The 23,479-nt window shown below is 41.6% G+C and overlaps 1 protein-coding gene across 3 annotated transcripts in view; it reads right to left on the bottom strand.

Moving 5' to 3' along the window:
• Positions 1-20,407: 20,407 nt before the first annotated feature.
• Positions 20,408-23,479, bottom strand: part of LOC308399559 (inactive tyrosine-protein kinase transmembrane receptor ROR1-like) — a 146,224-nt gene continuing 143,152 nt past the window's right edge. For 2 of the 3 annotated variants that reach the window (XM_080886896.1, XM_080886897.1), the window contains one exon: positions 20,408-23,479. In XM_080886896.1, coding sequence (XP_080743022.1) covers positions 22,777-23,479 — 703 coding nt within the window. In that variant the 3' untranslated portion in view covers positions 20,408-22,776. The other variant, XM_080886895.1, reaches the window with a different exon arrangement.

The following is a 23,479-nucleotide window of genomic DNA, read 5'->3' on the forward strand; positions in this document are numbered from 1 at the left end:
TCATTTTTCTGAGCTTACCTGGTGTCTAGTTTCGGTGGCAGTAGCATAAGCAGAGAAGACCCAGACCTTACTCTCCCGAGCCAGCTCCTCCATTATTTGGGGGACACTGAGGCATTCTCTGCTGAGTGCTGTGATCTCCCCAACATGTCCTGGGTGTGTCCTGTCTGTCCTGGTGGGACATGCCTGGAACATCTCACCCAGGAGGCGCTCAAGAGGCACCCTTGTCAGATGCCTGAACCTCCTCAACTGGCTCGTTTAGATGTAGAGGAGTAGCAGTTAACTCGGAATGAGACAGACAGCACCTACTGCTGGGGTGGGCCTACAGGAGGGAGAGCTCATGTCGTCTCTTCAGGACACATCACTGGACCCCAAGAAGCTCTCCCCTGAGCTCCCTTTGGCTGCTGGGGTCGGCATACGTTCAACTTTAAAATCACTCTTGGTTCTTGGCTAGCTTTGTGTTAGCATCCTTTGTGTACTGATGCTTGCAAGAAGCTAAAGTTGCTTTGGCAGAATTTTCTTTCTCATATATGCACACATAAGGAGAGAGATGTTTTATAAGCTTTAGTCATCACCGTGCACTTTTCCTGATTCACACAAAATACAGCAATCTGGCACCTTCCCGCAGGGTCTTGCACGAGTATTAAACATGTTCATTTGTGCTTTGGACTGTCACCAGATTTCTTCTAGAAGTTTCTTGCCAGTCATCAACTATCTTGGCAACACCACTTGAGTTTGTGTGTTGCATGCTAACACCATTATCATATGTGTAATAATACTAAAGCTTCATCTTATGCACACACAAAAAACAAATATGGCTCCTTCGTGCAGGGTTTTCTGGTATGTTCATTTATGCTTCCCAATTTAAAAAAAAGAAAAAAAAAAGAAAAAGCAAACTTCTTGCTTCTCAGCCACTGCGGCCACATCCTCACTGTTTTTTAGACAGTTATATAAACATACTGTGAGTGAGTCATAAGCTTAAATACAATAGTTGAAGGAACAAAAACTTAATGTTTAAAAATACCAGTCAAATCTGATTAAAGTAAATAAATAATAAGTATACAATGTAGTTTTAAGACTTATCTCAATGTTTCGTAACATTAATGTTCTATGAACTCGTGAGTCCAGAAATCTGAATGTCATGAAAAGTATTTATTATTCGTGTATTATTATTTTACAATACAAGGTTGTTTTTCTCCTGATACTTCATGCAAACCACATTTCTCCAGGCCGGTCCTAATCAGCTTACTCAGTATCACTAGATCCAATGCTGCTCCTCCAGCACAGCACACAAAAGTAGGAGAGACCGGAGATGCCATGGCTTAGTTAGGAGACTGTTTGCTTCAAGGCCACTAGAAGGTGCTGCCATAAAACTACAATAAATGAATTGACCTTTTGACCTGCTCACACTCTTTTATGCAAAACCCTGCTGATGTTACACACACACACACACACACACATAAAGAGATTCTAGGTCTGACCAACCGTCTCCGCCGTGGGCAAAAAGATGACAGTCAATAAAATTCTAAAATTTTATTTATAAACACAATGAATAATAGTTAAAAGTCCAGTGTCCCATTTAGGTACAAAGTAAAAACACACAGTCCAAGGCCAGAGCCAGCTATGCCACAAAGCCAGTTGCACTCCACACGTTGTTCACTTCAACAGGGGTAGCAATTGTCCTCTGAGACCCACCACCCTGTAAGTAGAAAGCCTGCACAGAGCGACAAAATAAGACAATTCACTATATAATTCACAGCCCATCCATCCCAAACATATCAGATCATTAGAGGTTTTGTCACATTACATACCTGCACTGAGAGACAAAATAAGACTAATGACGCTAAATTTAATTACGGGTCATGGACAGCCTTCATAAATGCTCATATTACTCACCCACACTGAATTCCAGCACAGGTTCATCTGGGTCCTGACTATTTCCTGCAAAATAACACAAACGTCATCAGAACATTAAGTCAGAGAAACAACATTTGGAGCTTTTGTACATGATAAATTATACTGCAGTAGTAAAACAAAGTCAAGCAGCAGTACATTTATTAAAATCACCTTCAGCTGTAATATTTAAACTGATTTAGTGTCAATTTAGATTATGTTTAGATTAAAATGAAACTAGTACCCTTGTAATGTCTTTTTAAATTAGAGGTAAATATTTGTATATTTTTTTACATAATATAATTATATTTACTGGATTTTCTCTCTATTGTAGTTTAATATTATAGTTATTACTTGTTTTTTATTGACTTGTCTTGGCACAGCGATAGAAGGTCCTGAGGATGCGGGGGCTCATGCCGAATCTTTTCAGTCTCCTGAGAAAGAAGAGGCGCTGCTGCGCCTTCTTCACTGTTTTGTTTGTGTGTACTGACCACGTAAGATCCTCAGCCAGGTGTACGCCAAGGAACCGGAAGCTGCTCACTCTCTCCACAGCAGCGCCGTTGATGGTGATGGGGGTGTGTACTTCTCTGCACCTCCGGAAGTCCACTATCAACTCCTTTGTCTTTGCGACGTTGAGGGTGAGATGGTTGTCTTGACACCAGTGGGTCAGGGCGCTGACCTCCTCCCTGTAAGCGCGAACATCTCCGTTAATCCAGGGTTTTTCCACGTTGGCCTTAGGTGTTGGCGCGGATACGCTGCAGCCCCTGAGCCATTAATGGCCCAGCACACTACAGTAAAAACAAAACAACAGCCATCTCTCCAACTAGGAAAGGAAAATAATAAACTGCCTCCTTGGAGGCAACCTGACTCAAAACAGTTGCAGTCCAACTCAGACCGACTGCAATCACTCTCAGGCAGATTGATGAAGATCTGCAAATAACTGTTGTCTAATTTATAAACGCAGACAGATTGCCAACACGTCTGTTTACAATAGAGGACTGTACTTACATGGTTGCAAACTGGTTGTTGTCTTGCTTATATGAAAACATTGCTTTGGAGCAATGAAACTCAAACACATTCATTTTTAAAATGCCTCAAAATGAAATTTTGAAATATTTGGCTTTATGCTTTGAAAGTGCCGTTGTGAGTGGGAGTGTGAAATCCTTACTTGATGTGTTCCCTTTGCCTTTACTGTTTTCAGTTTTATTTGTCATATGCAAGTTAGCACAGGGTCAACATTGCAATGAAATGTGTTTGACGAGCAGCAGTCACTCAGCAGCATGGTACAGTAGAAATATAATAAAATATAATAAAATAAAAAATAGAAAAATAGTAAAGAGCAAAATATTAGAGAGACGTGGTAAAAGAGAAAAGATGACTAAATATATATGTATCTATAAATATAAATATATGTACACTAGTGATTAAATAAGAAAATCTTGAAAAGAAATATGACGGGAGGCCAAATGGGATGTTGCACAGGAATGAGCAGCAGAAAATTACAGTATTACTCAGACTTTTAATAGTCATATTGTCAGTTTTGGCCGACGGTCATGGGTCACTTCCACTAAAATAGCACGAGACTGGAGTAAAATGTACTTTATTAATGAGAACACATGGTGATACAGCAAAGAATCCAACCCTTCTGAAAAGCAAATGGCTTCCTGTTATACTCTACCTGATTCAGGTGAGCATCTGGAATAGACCAAGTCTGGGGGTCAGCAAACCAAAGGAAAACAAAACCCTCCCCATAAGAAAACCACTACAATATAACCAACACGTTCTCACTCCCAAAGCGTAACATTTTACGCTAGGTGACAAATCGTCACTATATTACGTTTTCGGCTACCCACCACGTTCCTAAATGACGACCTCAGAAAAAAGAGGAAATATGAGAACCGTCTGGACTGAATCTACACATGTTTGCTCTTTTTCTTCAAATTGCTTAGAAACACGCTATTTAACATCATTAAAGGCCTGGATAAGGTCAGGAATAAGGTTATGGTCAGGGCTAGGGATAAGGTTAGGTTTAGGGCTGGAATACAGGGCTGGAACGTCTATTACCGCGGGAGTGTCATTGCACTGGATTCCAGCCATAGCCCGCCGCGTACCATAAGGTCTCCTTTCGCGTTCCTCAGGAACGCCGCGGGACGTGACAAAACGTCGACATGTTACGCCTCGGGAGTGAGAATGGGCTGATATAGCACATCATAGACATATGAAGATTTGGAACAAGTCCTATAAATAATTCCATAACATATAAACTTCAGTCTCTTCTATATACATTAAAACAGCGGTCCCCAACCTTTTTTGCGCCACGGACCGGTTTATGCCCGACAATATTTTCATGGACCGGCCTTTAAGGTGTCACAGATAAATACAACAAAATAAAACTAGTACCGGTACCGGAAAAAAAGAAGATTTATTCATAACACACGTGAAAGACCCAGGAAAACAGAGTTAACGATAAAAACGATAACAAAATAACGATAAAAACTCTGAAAACCATACATTTCACACCCGAGCCTCATCTCTCGACCAAACGACGGTCCGTGGCCCGGCGGTTGGGGACCGCTGCATTAAAACACCTTAACCACACAGTTAGGTTTCAGCCCTCGCTGACTCAGAACAAAGTAAGACAATCAGAGTTCGATTGGTTTTTACTTGTGCAGGGGAAGCCTGGTCAGATTCTCAGAGTTGCAAGCTCTACACCCAAACTCAGACAACTCCAACTCCAGCCTTTTATTGAATGAAAACAGTTACACAACCGCCCATTGTAAACCCCATATGTTGTGTGGTAAAAGCTAAGGCACTGTGTGTGTGTGTGTGTGTGTGTGTGTGTGTGTGTGTGTGTGTGTGTGTGTGTATACGTGACTTCCTGGTTACAAACGTTTTAACCACATCTCTAGTCATAAAAGGGTATCTCCCCTCAACCTCGTATATGGCTTAACCTCTTTAACAGTCCACCATTTACATGGTGAGCCCATACTGTAAAGGGCAGGAAGTGAACATTCCTTACCTTTTTTTTTTTTTTTTTTTTTTTTTTTTTTTTTTTTTAAATGACATCAGAAACAGCAGTATGCGACATTACGTGATGGCAGAGCTTCAGTTCATCCTTTGTCATTTTTTTTTTTTTTTTTTTTAAATAAATAGGACAGGGGGAATGAATGAGAGAGAGAGGGGGAGAGAAAGAAAGAAAACCAAAGGGGAGAAGAGACGGTGAGAAGGGGGGGGAAGAGAGAGAAAAAAAAAAAAAAAAAAAAAAAAAAACTCCTGGGTCACCTGTATGGAGAAAAAAAACAAAAAAAAAAAACAAACAAAAACAAACAGAGGAGACAGCAAACAACAAAGAGCAACATAATAATAGAGAAAACAAAGCACCATCACAATAAACTAGCTAGCCATAGATATCAGTATTTACTAAGTAATAAACGATATTGTGCAGTACGCAAGATAGACAGCGCACAGTGTGCTTTGAGGCAGCAGCCAAGAAAGCTTTAGTCCGCGTCTGTGAATACCCATGTGTGCATACCTGTGTGGATCAGCATGCTTGCATTCCAAAGGTTTCTCCATGTAATGATCTGCTAGGGAGTGTGGGGGGGGCCACAGCCCCGTCCTCCAGGGTGTGAAGCGGGTATGGAGGAGATCAAAACTCCAGACATCCAGAGGCCCCCAGAACACAAGAGACCATGGAAGACCAACAGAGGGGCAGCCGCGCCACTGTTCCAGTAAGAGCTGAGGAGAGTCCCAGATGAGGGCTCGCCCAGCAGCCGCGGAGCAGAAGTCAGGGGGAGTTGCAGTGACGCGCCCGTGAGCTCCGCCGGCCCCCAGCTGCGCCTGAGTGACCGAGCCCTAGGCCGAGAGGCCGGGGGCACCCCACCTCCAAAGGGGCCCGAGCGAGCCCCAGGCCCCAGGCCCCGACAAGCGGCCGCCAAGGAGTGAGCCGGTGTGCACCCGGACGCCCACCCCCAGACACAAAGAACCACCAACACACCGACACCTGAGGGAGTCCGCCACCGGCAGGGGAAGTGGTGGTGGGTGGAGATAGGCCTCCAAACCTTGGAGGGCCTGAGGTGTCCCCAGAGAGGTGGCGTCTGATACCCAACCTGACATATAGACACAGACATACAGGCACACACAGACACAAACATCCATTCCCACCCTCATGCTCTCATATGCACTCACTCCACACTCAACCAACGTGGAGACAGACATAAAGAGACGCTGTACACACAATCACACTCCCCAAGCGTACTCTACAAACCGGGTCTAGGTACCCTTGCCCCTGGAGGGGGGAATTGCACCCAGACCCAGGTGGTGTTACCCTTTTCCCTGCGGTGGGGAGAGGCAGACCACCCCGACTCCGCAGCAGCAGGGAGGCCCCACACCCCAGACCGCAGTCGGACGGCCAACTCCTCCTACTAGCCCTCCCGCTCCAGCAGGCCGCAGAGAATGGGGGTGGGAGAAGACTCCAAACCTCCCTCCACCCGCTCATTGTAGTGTTGATGCATATGTGTTCTAAGGTGCAATTAAAACCCAGGAGGGCATGGAGCTACCTGCCAAGGAGCAGCAGGTAAGCGCATAGTCCCTCCTGCTAACCCTCAATGACTAAGTGTATTTAAAATTGCTTACCAAATAAGGAAACCAGAATCTTACATAGATCGTGCCTGCAGTTGAAAACTATAGCTAGTAACATCCCCAACATCCTACATGTGGGGGAGGAACAGAAAAATATCTGAACATACAGTTCAAGACAAGGTCCAAGCACAATAATGACAACTTTTAACAAAATCACTCCAACACACACTCCCCTAGCCTGGCACATTGGTTTGCTCCAGGAGCTCATAAGCAGGTGATTGAGCTGCTTTTACTCTTTACAAAGTGAGTACTGTTAACACTTCTCTTTTTACATATACAACTAATTTAGGTTACAGACAAATGATTAAATGTGAACAGCTCTAACACGGGTTCTTTTCCTGACACAGGTAGGATGGCCAGTCCCCCTGTCTCTTCACCTTTCACGAGTCACTTAAATAACAACCCAAAAAACCTAATAAAGATCACAATCAACCAGTGTGTGTTTTTCTTCATTATGGTTTTTAAATACAAATCAGTCAGTCAATTAATAAAAATACAAGTAAGGGTAATGGAACCCCTGGTCTCCATTACACACATAAATACCATAAAGACACTAAGTCGTAGAGCTCTGAACTCCTTGCTTTTATGATATTTACACTTCTTCTTGGCCTTCTCCTTCACTCTGAGTCACTGCAGGATAAACGCATCAGCTCAGACATTCAATAATTAAAATATGTGTAGGTGACCGTTTGGCAGAAGACGATGTCGAGGCGGTACTGCAGTGACACGTCCGTGGCTATCGTCGGGGCGGTGTCCTGCATCAGCAGGAAGTCCATAGACTTCTTGGCTTTGTTGCTCATCGTGGCTCTGTAGTCCGTGGGCGTGGCCTGCAAAAAGTGTAAATAAACCATCAGAGACCAAACACAAATATGCCTTCCAACCACTAGTTTAGACAACATCTTGCAAAGAGTGTGTATTTCAGAGTGCAGTTGTTTTTAAATTTGACAGAAACAGAAAAAAAGACGGAACAGAAGGACAACAGGGAAAGCAGAAGCACCGACACACTGAAATCTTTTAGGGTCAAGCTCCAGAACTAGCCACAAATCCTGCTGGAAAGAACCTAAAAATACTTAAAAATACTTGCAGAGATCTAATGGAGCCGTTAACTCAAAAGCCTGGTGTCAGGCATGTTCTTTAATAAATAAGAAACGAGCTGATATGTTACAGACCCCAGTCTTTACGTAAAGAAAAAGCTGACATTTAGAGCGGTCTCGCAGCAGATTTTAAAACAGTGACACTGATTTGTGGGGTTTTTGTGCACAAATTTGAACCTTTTTGTTTTATCCATGTCCTTGAACACAGCTTGTGACTTGGGCGCTTTCATATGTACCGATTCATTTAGGTTTGTGCACTGAGGCCAGATTTAGGTATTAAAAACGAGTCAGTCATAACTAGGGTTGCCAACCGTCCCTTAAAATACGGAATCGTCCCGTATTTCGAAACAAAAGTACACGTCCCGTATTGAGCTAATAAGGGACGCACTTTGTCCCGTAATACAGTGAGAATCAAAAGTAGTCTATAAATGTTTATGGAATTAACACTTTGTTTGAAAACATAATTCCCAGCCCCTCTCCTGCTTTGTGACCAATGAGCTGACAGCACACTTATGACAATTCGAGTATGACAATTCAGATTACCGCTCATCTCATTGGTCGAGGAAAGGTCGCTTGCGGAGAAAATACCGGAAGACAACAGATGACCACAACAAGAAGCATGGCCAACAGGGAAACAAACGCCGACTCTGCGGTGCAAGTCTCGGATGACAGTACACCTAATGCTGGGCAGACACTGTGCGATTTTTTTCAGTCACGTTATTCAGCTCCTGCTCAAACTGCACGATTGACTCGCAGGGGTTAGAAGTTGGTAGGTCACGATGCAGGTCTCACACTATACCGCCCGATGCTCTGATGCGACCTGAGTGCTCACACTGTGCCTCCATAACATGAAGGTTATAACAGAAAATCTGTCGCTCGCTCTCTCTGTCTTTCACTCACACAGACACACCACTACCATCAACTTTGCTAAATTGCTAATGAAAAACATTGATCAGGCAGCTGTGATTGAGCAGCGACGCACGATGAAGGCCAAAATCGGTCCGATCACTCAAAAATCGGCTCAAAATGGGCCAAAAATCGCACAGTGTGAGCCCAGCATTAGAGCAGCAATGTTTGTTCCCCTCAGAGAAAGGGAAGAATGGGAAAAGGAAAACACCTGGCTGGAAAAAGTTAATATGGGCATGTGCAGTGAATATTAGCGCTATGTGGCCAGAAGTGTGATAATATAATTTATTTTGTGTAATAAACAACTGCAAGGATAGATGATTACAACAAATTGATGACTAATACATAAAAGTAATACATAGATGAATAATGATGATGAGTTATGATGCGTAATCATGGGAACAAGCGGGTTTACAAACAGGAGCAGCTGATTAGCATTAGAAAAGCTGAAATAATACCTCAACTGAAGCCAATTGTACTAAATGCACTAAATGTGCACTGTTACAAGAATATTTTTCTTTCTATTGTTTTCTATTATTTTAAGTTAAGCAGGACAGAGTTCTTTTAAAGAAAGATTTACTTATATTCTCAAAAGTTAAGCATGACAGGCTTCTGTTTAAGAAAGAGACCTGTTTTACTGTGTTAATGTTGTCATTTTGAGCTAAAAATAAATGGCTAAATGATCATTTGTTTCACATGTGTTCATATCACAAAGAATAGAATATGCATCTACTTAAATCAACTTCAAGTCAAATGGTTAAAAAAATAATTTCACACACAAAAAAAGAGCTAGAAAATTCACCACACTGGGAAGGGTGAAGACAACTGGGTCGCCCGGCCCTGGCCACGAGGTGTCCCTTATTTATTTTTCAGGGAGTTGGCAACCCTAGTCATAACACTTCTTACATTAGTTAAAAAGCTGAGCTTACACTAAACCAACATTTAAATTTCCCCTTGTGGGACTAATAAAGGTATATCATATCATATCATTACTACAGTATTGCTGCAACATTGTAAAGACAAAGATGACACACGGACCAGACATAAAACACTGAACACTTTTTAAAGAAGAGTCATTTAAGAGTATTTTCTCTAGAATAAAGTCGGCTGATATGGTGAAGGAAAAATCTGCTCACGAATCCTCCAACTTCTTAAAAGTAAGGAGTGACCTGAGCTGGAAATCAACATGAGAGGGATGACTCAAGAAGAAGAAGAAGCAACAAGAAAAGAAAAACAGAGTTCAGAGTCTAGTTAAGATATTAAGCTGTATCCACAATGTGTGCCAAGAAACTAAGCTTGTCTGTTCTCATGCTAAAGAAATAAAAAAATCTGGAATCAGAAAACAGCCAATAACTGCTGATCAACTCACCCACTCCTCTTCGTGCCAGTCCACGTGCAGTGACGACTGGCTGTTGTGACCGCTGTACTTTGCTCTCAGCGTATCCTGGTCATTGCGGAGCACTACTTGTTCAGACTCAGCGGAAGGAGAAGCTTTGGTTGCGATGTACTCGCCCCGTACTGCGTTCAGGGCCTAAATAGCTGAAGCTAGCAGCTTGCAGCCGCACACTGTCACCAGCTGACGGGTCTGAAAGGAAGAGGGTATGAATGAAATATGAAGCGTCCCCACGTAACGTCAAACACTTTTAGTACCTTGTCAGCCAGACTGGCGAGCGATTGGTCTTTGGCAGCTTGAGATAGCCTCTGCATAATAGCTGACCTGAGTCTTCTGCGTGTTGACGTGGGCGATGATCTCTTTGGCTCGGACAGTGTCCTGGGGTATGTGGATGATGACTGAGCTGGAGAGGGCACTACTGCAGGGAACAAAGACACACAGACACGTCTTTATCCAAGCTGGGACTGAGGATACTCTTACACTCACCAGCCACTTTATTAGGTACATGTGTTCAAAAGCTTGTGGCAGCAATTTAGTGCATTTAGTCAAATAAAGACAATAGAGTGGCCTGCAGGTGTATATTTTTGTAATGTTTCTGTCTTATGCCTGAAATATGCTTCAGCAGGAAATATACGCTGTAACTGGAAACAACAGTGTGGAATGGACCGGTTTAGTGTTAAGAGGTGTTACATCTGAAGTTAGAACGTAAATTTCCTGCAGAAATCTAAATCAAGCTTCAGAGGTACTGTTCCAAAAATATAGGGAGGGACGTTACCCACCAGATGTAAAAACAAACACTGTCTGCATGCACATGCCTGCTCTCAACGAGCCTAATCGTGGCTTAGAAAAAACAAGGAGGAGCCGACTGCCGGGGACGGAGAGCGATACCACTCGCTTCACAAATTCAGACCATCTGTGTAGAAGAATTTTAGAAACGTCTCATTAATATTGTCAGGATTTGACTTGTTTTTGATAGACTTTAAAATGACTGAATTTATACAATGAGCAGTATTCATATACAACTTTGTGACAAAGGATTTGCTCATTTTAAGGTAACACACATTTTAGTTCTATATTAGTGAACACATCACCGATGCGCTACGTGCCCTTTTTTCCTTGCATTAACATGATAAGCTGTGCAAAACCCCATTCTTCCAGCTTAAAACTGAAAATACTTTGTTGTACAAATCTTAAGGATAAGATAAGAAGAACTTTATTTATCCCGAGGGAAATTCTTTAGTCATACACATACTCAATGCAGCAAGAGAGACAGAGGAACAGAGGAATAAGATATACCATATATACAATAAGAATACTACTATTACAGTAATATACAGTAGGATAGTGCAAAATACAATATCAAATAACTCTAATGAAGTTAGTTCAGTCAAATGAAAACAAGCAAAGCAGTGCAAGGACTCACCATTCCTCCTCATTTACGCTGATTGGAAAAGTAACAAAAGCCAAATTAAGAGGAAGCCATAAAATGGGAACTGAAGTATTAAGGTCCCTTTCAAGTCCATGTACCCAAAACGCACTCGTTGCTTTTAATCCAAACCAAGGCTTTTCCACAAAAGCGGTTTTGTTGGGACTGCAGTAATGCGTTTGTCACTGATGCAAGAACAGATAAAAAAAGGAGCGTTTTCCAGAACACTGAGCTGTACAGTTGTATCACACCCAGACATGCTAACCATACAAACATGCATATTTTTTGTTGCCACACATTTTCACCTGACATAAAAACACCTGCTGCCCACTGTTTGTCTTTTGAAATGAAGGCTAATGTTGCAGCCCAGACAATGGTGTTGCAAATAACACATTTACAGTCTCTGACTGAAGTTTTGCTACACAGCTAGAAATCTGAGGAACAGCTAAAACTGCTTTGAGTATTATGGTGAGTGTTCCCTTTTATGGCACTTGCATTGCTCCACCATGATTACATGCTGCTGAAGCATTAACTATCCCCACAGAGAGTGGGTTGATTTCTGTGCAATCAGACTTTAAGAAAAATACTGGGTGGTCTATCCCATGGTCAAATGATTCATTGCACATGTCAGGGGTATCACACATAAGAATCGGAATCAGCCTGGCAAAGACTCTAATCCGGCTCACTGGTTGGCTTTGGAAAATAGGAAGGAAGACATGAATTTTGGACATTTAACTGTATTTTCAAAACAGGTTTTACAGTTTTTCTTACTGATAAAGACCTCCTCTATAGCCATCTTTACTACACCAAAGTAATTAAAGTAATAGATACACAATTAACGACAGAACTGTTCATGGCTATTAATTGTATACTATAGAAATTTCTGTTTTGTTTAGTTTTTTTACAAAGTAGTATATTTTCTGTGAATATAATCAAAACTTTGTGTTGTGTAGGATTTCCTTATCATGTTGACAAACTGAAATGTACTGCAGAAATTGTGCTCCTTTATCGCCGAGATAACATGCGTAGTTAAACTTCTTTGTGCCGACAAAAATTGGAAATTTCACTGGTCCAGCCCACTAGAGATCAAAGTGCGCGGTGTCTGGACCTACGATGTCAAACGGGTTTTACATCCCTGGTATGTGTCAATTTAGTCCAGATATAAATGAACATTAAAAAGTGGTTTTCAGATGGTCCCTGTGATAGATGGCTCACCCATGCAGGGCTTAACCTGCTTTTTTTCTTTGAATGACAGCGGGATGAGTCGATGAGGAAACAATGGTGGAATGGGTTTTCAGATGCTGTTCATTGTATTATAAATCATTCATTTTTTTATTCTAACATTATGGCTAACTGAGGGACTATTTAATCAGTAAAACGTCATATAATAGAAGAAAGAAATCTCATCACATCTCTCAAAGTCTATGCTGACATCTTCAAATTGTCTAACCAAAATGTCAGAGGTCCTATAGTGAAAACTCATGACTATGATACAAAATGGCAGCAGATCAGTACCTTTTGAAGTGCTGGAAATAGAGTTTGTTTAAAATTTGTACTTTTTACAGTAAACCCTTTCATGCATGAATTATGACAACCTCAATCAAGATTTTCTCGTACTCATACTCAAGTATTCGTACTCATCTTTAGGCATGAAAAAAAGATTTCTGAACTTCATTTTTTTAAACATGTGCTTTTCAAAGAGTTTGTTACAACAGACATTTTAACTTATGAATTTGACACACAAATAAATAATATACGCAGTGTAAAAACTATAAAATAACAAAAATATATATATATTTAAATATGACAATATAATAGTCTCTGACTATATAAACTATCACACACTGATGTTATAGTTTAACATCAGTCACTGCCACCCACTGGCTGTCCAGTGGGTGGCAGTACAACAACTGATTAATTATTTTGTTCATGCACATTTGTAAAAATATTCTGAGAACACAACATTCTGTTCCCTCAATAAGAGCACAGTCAAAATAACATCTGACACATTCACAATCACAGAGACACGAAGCCCCAGAAGAAGACAGAAAAAGTGTGATTTAGACAAAAAACGCTGTCATTTCTTCCTGTAGACATACAGCACCTGTGGACAGTATTGTTTTTGGATCATCTGTTTTACACATTTTACATATATGTATAAAATCCGTTTTATATATAGAATTTTATGCCCAACAAAATGCATTTTTTCTTTTCCTATTAGGGTGATTTAAAACAAGTTGGAAAATCTCTTTACCAAATTAACCTCTATGCCTTTGCCTTATGTAAATATGTAAATATGTAAATATTTAAGTTGAATATGTAGCTTGTGCTCTACAGATAGTTTTTTTTTTTTTAAAAAAGCTCTTATTTTGCTTCTCATCAGCATATTAATAGTCGTGTATGTTTATGCATGTTTGGAAAGAAATGAATCGTTTCACAGTGACTCAGAATCTGCAGGATCCAGGGGCCCGACCAGCCTCCCCCTGCTGCCTCAGGCCAGGAGGGGCCCCAGCGTGGAGTGGGATCTTAGACTTCAGGGCTGAGTGGAACCAGACAGGGTTTTGTCAGAAAGGAGTTGAAGTGGAGATGGGAGGGGTGGGCGGGGTGAATAGGCAAAGAGTGGCAGGCCTTGCCCTTGGAGCCCCACAACTGATACACACAGATGGAAAGCATTAGCCCTCCATTCGAGCACAAAGATGGATGGATTATTAGATAGAAAGTCTGAGTGGAGTTGGAGAGGAGAGAAGGAGAAGAAGGAGGAAAAGGGGTGTGAGTGTAGGCCAAGAGACTGAGAGGAGATGAGACGTGCATTCACATGTAAAAATGTCGAAGAACTTTGACATGTAAACAGTACATGATAATTAAAAAAAACCCAACACATATGAGGAGGAAGGAGGAAGACCATATAGAGACCGGATCTTAGTAGAAACGGTTTGTGCTGATTCAGTTTAGACATGCTTTGATCAAGTCAACATATACATATACATATACATTTGTCCAGGATATTTATTCAGTAATCAAAGTCCACATATGTAACACAGGTGATGGAGTGCTTTTCCACTGATACTGAATTTTTATAGGTGAGGCGTCTTTCCCCACCAAAGTGGATCAGTTTTATTCCAGCCTTTCTTGCAGTGTCACCTACAATCTGGAATCTGTATCACCCTTTTCCAACTTTTTATTAAAGCTACGGCCAGCTACGAGATATTCAAGACTGATGATTTTTTTATATGAACGTAACTTTCTAAAATATCTCTTAGTTATAAATGCTTTGTTGATTGAAGTCTTTACCATCACTTTCATCACTGAAGGCTTACAGCCAGATCTTCTAAGCAGGTACAGTATGTGGCTTAAAAAAGATCTTTCACAGAAACATGCATGCATGAATCTGTCTTTGTGTGCATTTGTATACATTATAAGTGAGTCACTCGCTAAAGGCTGTGACCTTAATCCCAGAGCTATTTATGCACGCTGTCTCTGCACATAAACATAAGCGTTCTCTTTACTTTTACATGCTGTGTGTGTGAAGATACCTATCTCTTAACCTCTAACAGATGTTTCTTCACTAAATCTAAGCGTAGCATTTAATACACACCTAGTTTAATTATCCACTTGGTCTACCTTAGTCATTTAAATCTCATTATTTATTTATTTTTATTTTTTATTTTTGGTTTGACCAAACAATCATACTTACTCAAAACATTTTAAGTGTAAACTAAAGGTGTAGAGATGATTATCATGTCATTACTAGAACAAATAAGTGGAAAAACAGCATGAATTTTTTTTTGCTACAATAAATAAATAAATAACCTGGGAAAGGTAATTGCATGCTCTCAAAGTCCTGTGCCGTAAGTCCTGCCTCAATCATTGTCTTGATTACCAAGGAGGGACATAGCAAGATTGTGTGATTAAAACTAAATAACATTACATTTTAAGGGGCAGCACGGTGGCACGGTGGTTAGCACTGTTGCCGCACAGCAAGAAGGTCCTGAGTTCTGTGTGGAGTTTGCATGTTCTCCCCGTGTTTGCATGGGTTCACTCCGGCTTCCTCCCACCGTCCAAAGACATGCAACTTGTGGGGATAGGTTAATTGGATAATCCAAATTGCCACTAGGTTTGAATGTGCGAGTGAATGTGTGCGCGAATGGTTGTCTGTCCCTGTGTGTTGGCCCTGCGACAGACTGGTGACCTGTCCAGGGTGTACCCCGCCCCTCGCCCTATGACAGCTGGGATAGGCTCCAGCGCCCCCCGCGACCCTGAAAAGGATAAGCGGAAGCGATTGAATGAATGGATGGAACATTACATTTGGACTGTGAACAATCAATGATATAAGTACACACGATGGGGAGGACCCAAGCCCTAAAATGCTAAGGCAGGCGAGGTAATAAACTTTAAACAGGAATCCAGAAACCAAGCATGAGGAACAACACACAGGGAGAACAAACAAAAAAACAGCTTGGAGCAGGGCAAAGGTGACGAGACAACAAAGATTGAATAAAAAGGAGGGGTAAAAACCAGAAGTGAAACTAAAACAAGGCACAGGAGGAAAAAGTAAAGCGGGACTAGTACGCCAAGACTAGTACTAAACCGGACAGGGGAACATGGATTGACAAATCTACTTATGCACAGAGGAACTCAAGACAGGGAATAACGAGGAGAGCAGAAACACCAGAAGCATCATCAGAAGAGGAACCAACATTTAAAAAAGGAAAACACACTTTAAAGCAGAAAACAGTATCTGGAGACTGGCTGATTTATTTAAGTGCCCAGTCACCCAGACTGCATCAATGACCAGACTATTATGTTTATAACTCAAGATACAGTTAGTTGTTTCTTGAGATTATATGATAGATGAAAGGGTGTTGTACCTACAGATATACTTCATCCTACAGATTGATTAGTGTGTAATTATATTACATAACAAATTATTAATTATATATTCTCATAAACTTAGAGTTAAACCAATAAAAATACATAGCGGGAGGTTTCTGTAAGCTCCCACATTGCTCCCATCTTTGTCCCAACTGACAAAGATGGACTTCTCCATTCTGCCTAATCACACTTTATGTATGTGGCTAAAGATCAAACACAGACATAGCACGCCAAAGGCGGAGGATATAAAAAGTCTTTGGCATTCATGTGCAGCAGAGGCAAATTTTAATTAATGCCTGCACCTTCAATCTCAAGATACAGTCCTGATCAAAATGTTTTGTCTCACTCCCATTTCTTCTTGTGGCATGTTGAAGCTCTACTTGGAACCTTGTTAAGATCCAACAATGCAAAATATGATTTTTTTTTTTTTTTTTACCATTTTTCAAGTGGTCTTAAACTTTTGATCGGGACTGTATATGAGTATCTGTATCACAATAAGGACTGTTTATTTTTAAAATGACTGAATCATTTTAACCTGAACAGTGAGTGCTTCAGATGATGTTACTAACAGCAAGGTAGATAGCTTCATGGACATACAATTGCAGTGGTGGTTAAATGAGTAGTTTGAACACACCTATCCCTTTACTCTCTCATCTTGACCCTCCCAGTGCGATGAGATGATGCTAGATTCCATCCTGGAAAACCAAAAGAAAAATAAAAGGCCCTCTTGACTCACTGTTTACATGCTGTCTCCATAGGAATCTTATGGTAAAGCAGATACACCTTGATCTCTCTGCTGCAATGCTGTTAAGCCAGACATTACCTCAAGAGCCATTCACTGCACTTTGCCTGTATCCCTTGCTTCCCTACCCCTTCTATTCATCTTGCTTTTCTTATACACACCTCTGCTCTTCTTTATCTTCAAAGCCCATTGCAGCCCATTTCATTCTGAAATAAAGGGGCTAAATGAGGCTTCTTTAGCAGAAAACACCCTCAGGGCTCACCTTTCTTTGGTAACGAAGGGAGTGGTCATCCTTAGTTATGCAGGAAGCTGCTTCTCTGGCTTTGAACCAAAGAGATTTAAGCATCAGGGCGAGTCGCACGCATCAGCTAGACTTGTTTGTGTTTATTTAGACATGTTCTTGTCTGCATAGCTGTGGCAGATAATAGCTATAAGTACTGTTTTTTTTAACTGAATTATTTCGGTTGCACTTCTACTCTGCTACATGTCAGATAAAAATATTATACTCTTTATATTGTCTTTTAGATCTATCGCCATACTGGATTTACTTGTCGCTTTTAAGATTCTGATTACATTAAACTATGGGAAAAAAAGATGTTGAAATAAAATAAAATAAAAGTTTAAAACTATTTCCCTAAACCATTCAAAATATTTTCCATCCATCGTCTTCACTTCAACAGAAACCATAGTTCCTAGAAAAGCCACTTGAGGCTGGCTCCAATCTCACTTCCCAGAGATTCCAAAGGAACCTCCAGAGCTGAAAACTTAAGCCAGTACAGAAGGGCCAAAAATGGCAGTTTCCCTACAGTCGGTGCCATTACAGCAGTTTTGCACCAAATAGGTGTCAGTCCCAGTTCATACAATAGATTAGAGCCCTGCACTGGGACCAGACGGTTAAAATAAGACAGCATGTCCCGAGATTGTCAGCTGGGTGGAGAGTATAACTGATCTTACTAATTATGTGATATTACTATGTGTTAATATGCAAGAGGTCCGCCCCCTAGTGTCAGATCTCTCATATGACTCTGTGGCTCAGTTCATCTTATAGCAGTGTTTTTGCCAAAGCACGCTGCTGTTTGCAATTAAAATGCTTCTTACGTTCACCAAACAGCAGCTTCTTTCTAGAAAAGCTAATGAAGATGTGGAATATTTAGCACCTAAATATCCAGATGTTTTCCTCAAGAATCACAAAGAAGCTTAAAAAATAGTGAATAATAGACTGAATTCAACAGATGGCCAGAAATCTGGCTGCAGATTTCTCATATTTTGATATTGTTTTGCCTTCCCACAAATGGCCAAAATAAAGTTCATTCAGACACAATATTAAACAGCTTTTTAGAATTTAAGGAAAGAAAAGACGGTGAAAAGATTCAAATTGAAGGTTGACTGATTAGGGTTTTTTTTTCCTAATCAGCTTGTGAGGTAAAATTCAACACTCCATAAGAAGATTACATTTGAGTATTAGGTAGGAAAAGTCTGCCCAATAGAACATTATTTTCATTTTGATATTTTATGTTTCTGAACCATGATTCTAAATCACCCATGAATGTTAGCAAGAACGGTCACATGTCCACATGGTACTCTGCCCTACGGCAAATGTTGATTGAACTTCCTGACAATTAGCTGCAAACTTCCCCAAAAAACTAATGGATGGAAAATAACCATTGCTCGCACCTATAATATAGTCACCCAGAAGCTAGTAAACAGGATTTTATTAAAGGACTAGGAATTAAAAAGGGTGCATTTGATAGCAACATCAGTTGCTCAGTCAGCAAGCACATGGTGTACCAGTACTGGATGTACAAATTGGTTTTCTGGATGACACGATGCTGGCATCTCCCATCAGCGCAGATGTTGGTTTCTATCAAATACAGATGCCTCCTTTCTTCTCTTCTGTTTCCTGTGCACTCCTCTCTTTGGTTGCACTTGCATGCGTAGCAAATGGTTTTGGTTGATGCCTTGGGAGAAATTACATTAAATGGTGTCAGAGCGCGGAGTGTCTGATGTAGGAGTCGTGAGGGTTTACTGCTGTGCTACCGCTGCTCACAGAACACAATCACAAAACAAACTGTTCCAGACCGGCAGCAGAAAATGTTTTGAGCAGTCTGAAAGTCTGCATTGCTGCTAATGACCGACTGTCTTCTCTTTTCCTGCGAACACTCGCAGGCTCATGCTTGACAGGGGGAAGAAAGGACACCTGCACTGCAAAATGGAGCTTCAGTTTTGGTTTGTTTTTTGCATGACTAGTTCATTCAAATGACAGAATACTTATTTAGTTTGTTGGTAATTATATTTTATCTCTGCAAAAGGGAAGAACATTACTAAATATTCTGATAGCATTTTCTGGTCCATGAGTTCATTAACCCTTTCAGGCCTTTAAAGGCAATGAAGCAAAACACCTAGATCAGAGCTGAGCTCTGAGGTTGAACCTGGCAGCGTTGAATGGACAGAAACATAACGTCCTAGAGGTGTTCTAGAACATTTAGGTTAGGTAAGTGTGAAGTGTCAATGATATCAATTGATCCTGGTACCTAATGGCATTCAGAGTCCTGTTGTCTAGGTTGAGCCTGTTGAGGTCATGAATATGCCTCCACAGACCATCACTGACCCACCAGCAAACCGGTTATGCTGAACAATGTTACAGGCAGCATAACATCCTCCACAACTTCTCCAAGCTCTTTCATGTATGTCACATGTGCTCAGGGTGAACCTGCTCTCATCTGTAAAAAGCAATAGATGTGGACCTGCTAATTCAGGTATTCTGAGGCAAATGCTAATCAGACTCCTCTGTGCAAGCAGTGAGCAAAGGGCCCACTAGATGATGTCTGGCCTTCATAAGTCTGTTTCTGATTATCTGGTCAGAGACATCAACACCAGCGGCCTGCTGGAGGTCAGTTTGTAGCTCTGGCAGATACTGCTCCTGCTGATGGAATAACGATCTTGTGCTGTTCTCATAGAGTAGACTCCTTTCTCCTGGAATGTCCTCCATGCTTGTATGACTTTACTGGCAGACACAGTCTGTATGTCTGTAAATGTAGAACATTACATCTGTTATGACATTCATATGCTGGATGACAGTCACTCTGGTTCACTTTTTTTTTTTTTTTCCCAATTCAAGGTGAAAGATCTGAATTTGAGCCTGAAAGAAATGAAGTGAAGCAGACAAACACACACCCGGAAAGGCTACACAGGAGCCATTTTTTCATCTTTGACTATTATTTCCAACTGTTTCCAGTTGTGACTACAGTAATCAAACAGCTAAAGGGCCCCACCACTTGGCCAACAGTGGTCACTGCAATTACAAGGCAAAGACATTCAAAACTGTTCTCAGAAATGGTGATTTGGTGGCCCCCAGTGGATTCACATTGCTATTACAAGTCTGTATTCTTAAAACGGATCGATCATACAACAGAAGCAGCGGGATTTACCAAACATTATTTAATAAATGATTTTGCAATACAAAACATCTGTGCAAAAATATTCAGACAAAATACAAAGCCAAGGCCTCTCTTGATCAATATGCATGTAAACCTGTTATGGGTACACTGGCATTGAAATATACATATACTTTTGTTTCTTCTTACCAATAAAAGACAAAAAAAAGGCACTATAATGAATTTTTGCCAAATACAAAAATACCTAAACTTGATTAAGATTCACAGTCTTGTGTACAAGTGGTTTGTGCACTGCTATATTAGTACATAGACTACATAAAAAAAGATGACTGTAGCCACAATGACGGCACCCAATGGTTGAAACCTTCACTTGAGCATTTTCACTTTTATTATTTTATTCTATTAGACTCTGTACACTCATACGGTAGCCATGCCTTATACTATTCTCTGCCTTATTAGCAATTGTCAGTGACAGCATCCTTAACAAAATGAGAAACGTCCTGTATTAAATAAGGCTTCACTGATGTCAAAAATCAAGTGAGAAGTGGACTGGACTGGGGGAGTCGCCCCCTGTTGGCCATCAGTGCAGACTGCGTTGGCCTTGCTTTTTTAAATCTGGAAGCAAAGTCCAGCTTATATATACAGTCTATGTTAGTATTCGTACATCATTTACATTGCTGGGGCTCATGGGTAAAGATGCTTAGGTAGCTCACTCTGCTTTAGATAAATAGAATCACAAAAACACACAGAGAGGAAAGGCATTTGAAAAATACACTCTCAAATGATTTCAAATAGCATGGACACAAGAGCACACCCTTCATGCTGCTAATAACAGCCAACCAGCTTCACTACTGACCTCTACTCACTTGAATGCTGAGGAAAACTAAAGAGCAGTAGGATTTATAAAGACAACTGAATTTGATTTTGATGCCATTTTTGCAGCTACTTTTTTCTTGTTGCTACATTTCACGTGTCCACTTACTTTACAACTCAGAAATGCACTTTATTCTCTGCATGTCCTCAGTAAAAACAACCCGGATGTGTTATTGCTGTAGTTAAAACATGCACTCAGGAACATTCGCACCCATTGATTGTTGACTTGACACATTACTGCTGGTTTTCTGACTTTTGTTTTGAGGGAATGAAAGAAGCTTCATATTTGGCCTCTCATAAACCATCGTGGATGGCTGAGGCATAGTTTGTGCGGCTACGAAACTGAGACTCACCAAACACACACTTCGTCATCCTTCACTGGGAAACAGACAAAACGGTCAGACTTTTTTTTCAGGTTGTACTTTTTCTGTTAAAAGCTGCACGTGCTGAGCTTTTTTTTCCCCATCTCCAAAATGAAATCCGTAAAAACTTTCGGAAAAAACATAAAAGACTGTATCCAATCAATTATGCGGCGAATGAAGTGTTTGCCGTGAGAACGGTGTGGGTTAGCTGTGGAAGGAAGCGAGTGCTTTGTGATGTCTTTTGTTCATCTGCAGGGGGCCCTCTTGCCAGCTCTGAAGTTAGATGCGATGTCTCCCGGAGAAACAAAACTGGGGGGGGCGATGATGAAAAGAAATGATACTTAAAGGGAGGCCGATCAGATAAACTTCCATCTTCACTGTGTCCGGTCTTCTTGTTGCAGACGTCTCAGATAGCGTGATGAAGTTGGAAAATAAAAAAACAAAAAAAAACAAAACACACATTCAGCTGTCATTCTCAAAGGGACTTCTTAGCACCTGCATTAGTGCTTTCATAGCTGTTGGCAGCATGGGAATTATGCATGCTAACATAAATGTTACTGATTGGTTTATGAGGGCCAAGGAGGCATCATTTATTGGAGCAGGCCACTGTTGATCGTTTTTATAAAGTTACTCGCCGTTTCAATTCGCGCTCCCTTGGATATTTGATTTTTTTGTGTTGACAAGCAAGCCAATGAACTAGTTTAGAAAAAAAGGCACCTGAAAGTCATCACATGAATATCCATGTCTGCCTGACATCCTGTAGGAAAAAGTCCATCGAGTGGGAATTGTTTAGTTTTTTTTTGTCTGATTGGAACACAAACTGTTGAATAAGGCCACGGGAAGAATGTTTTCACCTTTAAAGTGTTTTACTTAATAAAAAGTTCATTTGAATATATATCTTTGTATTTCATTCATTCATTCAGGACCTATGTACTGTATTTACACAGAGGTTAAAATAACATTTTCAAACCATGATAGTAAGTACGCCTCCTGTAAACAGTAAGGCATGACAGAGTCAGACAGCTGCTTATATAGCCTGCTTAGTGTTTCTTGGATACCCAGATGTGTGGCACGCTCCATCTCTGTTGGGTCTCGGTAAGACCAGAGAAGAACTGTGACGCTGCGCCACTGGCTGAAGCGCTAAACGTCTCATATCTGGGATCTAAGCTCAAAGAGGTTGAATATTTACAGGTCTGCAGTGATGACTGAGTCGTTGTACATCAGCACATCAGAGTCAGGGGTAAGCAGTGCTGACGTCTGAGACACGTGGTCCACCATCCCCTTCTGGGAGATTTGTCCGTACACCTGAGCCGACCCTCCACCGCTCCCCGGCATGATGCAGTGGGACAGCAGCGGCGTGTTGGCGTCATGGTTGGAGCCCGTAGTGGAGGGCACGCCGCTGACGTGACCCGTGCTGGTGGAGCCGCTAGCGCTGCTGGGGGAGCGGCTTTTTGGAGGGGGCAGGTGGTGCTGGATTACCCTAGTAGGCGGAGCTGGGGGTGCAAAGTGAGCTGGGAATGCTGCGTATCCTGGCGGGATTGGGTATCCGTTGACTGGGATAAAGCGCTGGTGGGTTTGGGTCACGGCCATGGGCGTCCATGCTGGAACTGCACCCATCTGTCCCGGCGCGGGAATAGCCTGGGCTGGGTAGAGGTACCCCGCGGCGGCGGCAGCAGCGGCAGCATAGCGTGGGTTGCTAAGGTTGCTGACGGGGCTGGCGCTGAGCGAGGTGGTCTGAGTGGTGGCGTTGCCTCCTCCTCCAGAGGGCGTGCTGGAGCTGGCGTGGGACGACAACCCCTCCCAAGCTCGCAGGCGGGCGTGAATATCCTTGAAGCGCGGCCGACGTGCTGGTCCTTCCTGCCAGCACTCTGTCATCAGACCATAAAAC

This window comes from Rhamphochromis sp. 'chilingali' (assembly GCF_963969265.1).
Source record: "Rhamphochromis sp. 'chilingali' genome assembly, chromosome: 7".
Taxonomy (NCBI): domain Eukaryota; kingdom Metazoa; phylum Chordata; class Actinopteri; order Cichliformes; family Cichlidae; genus Rhamphochromis; species Rhamphochromis sp. 'chilingali'.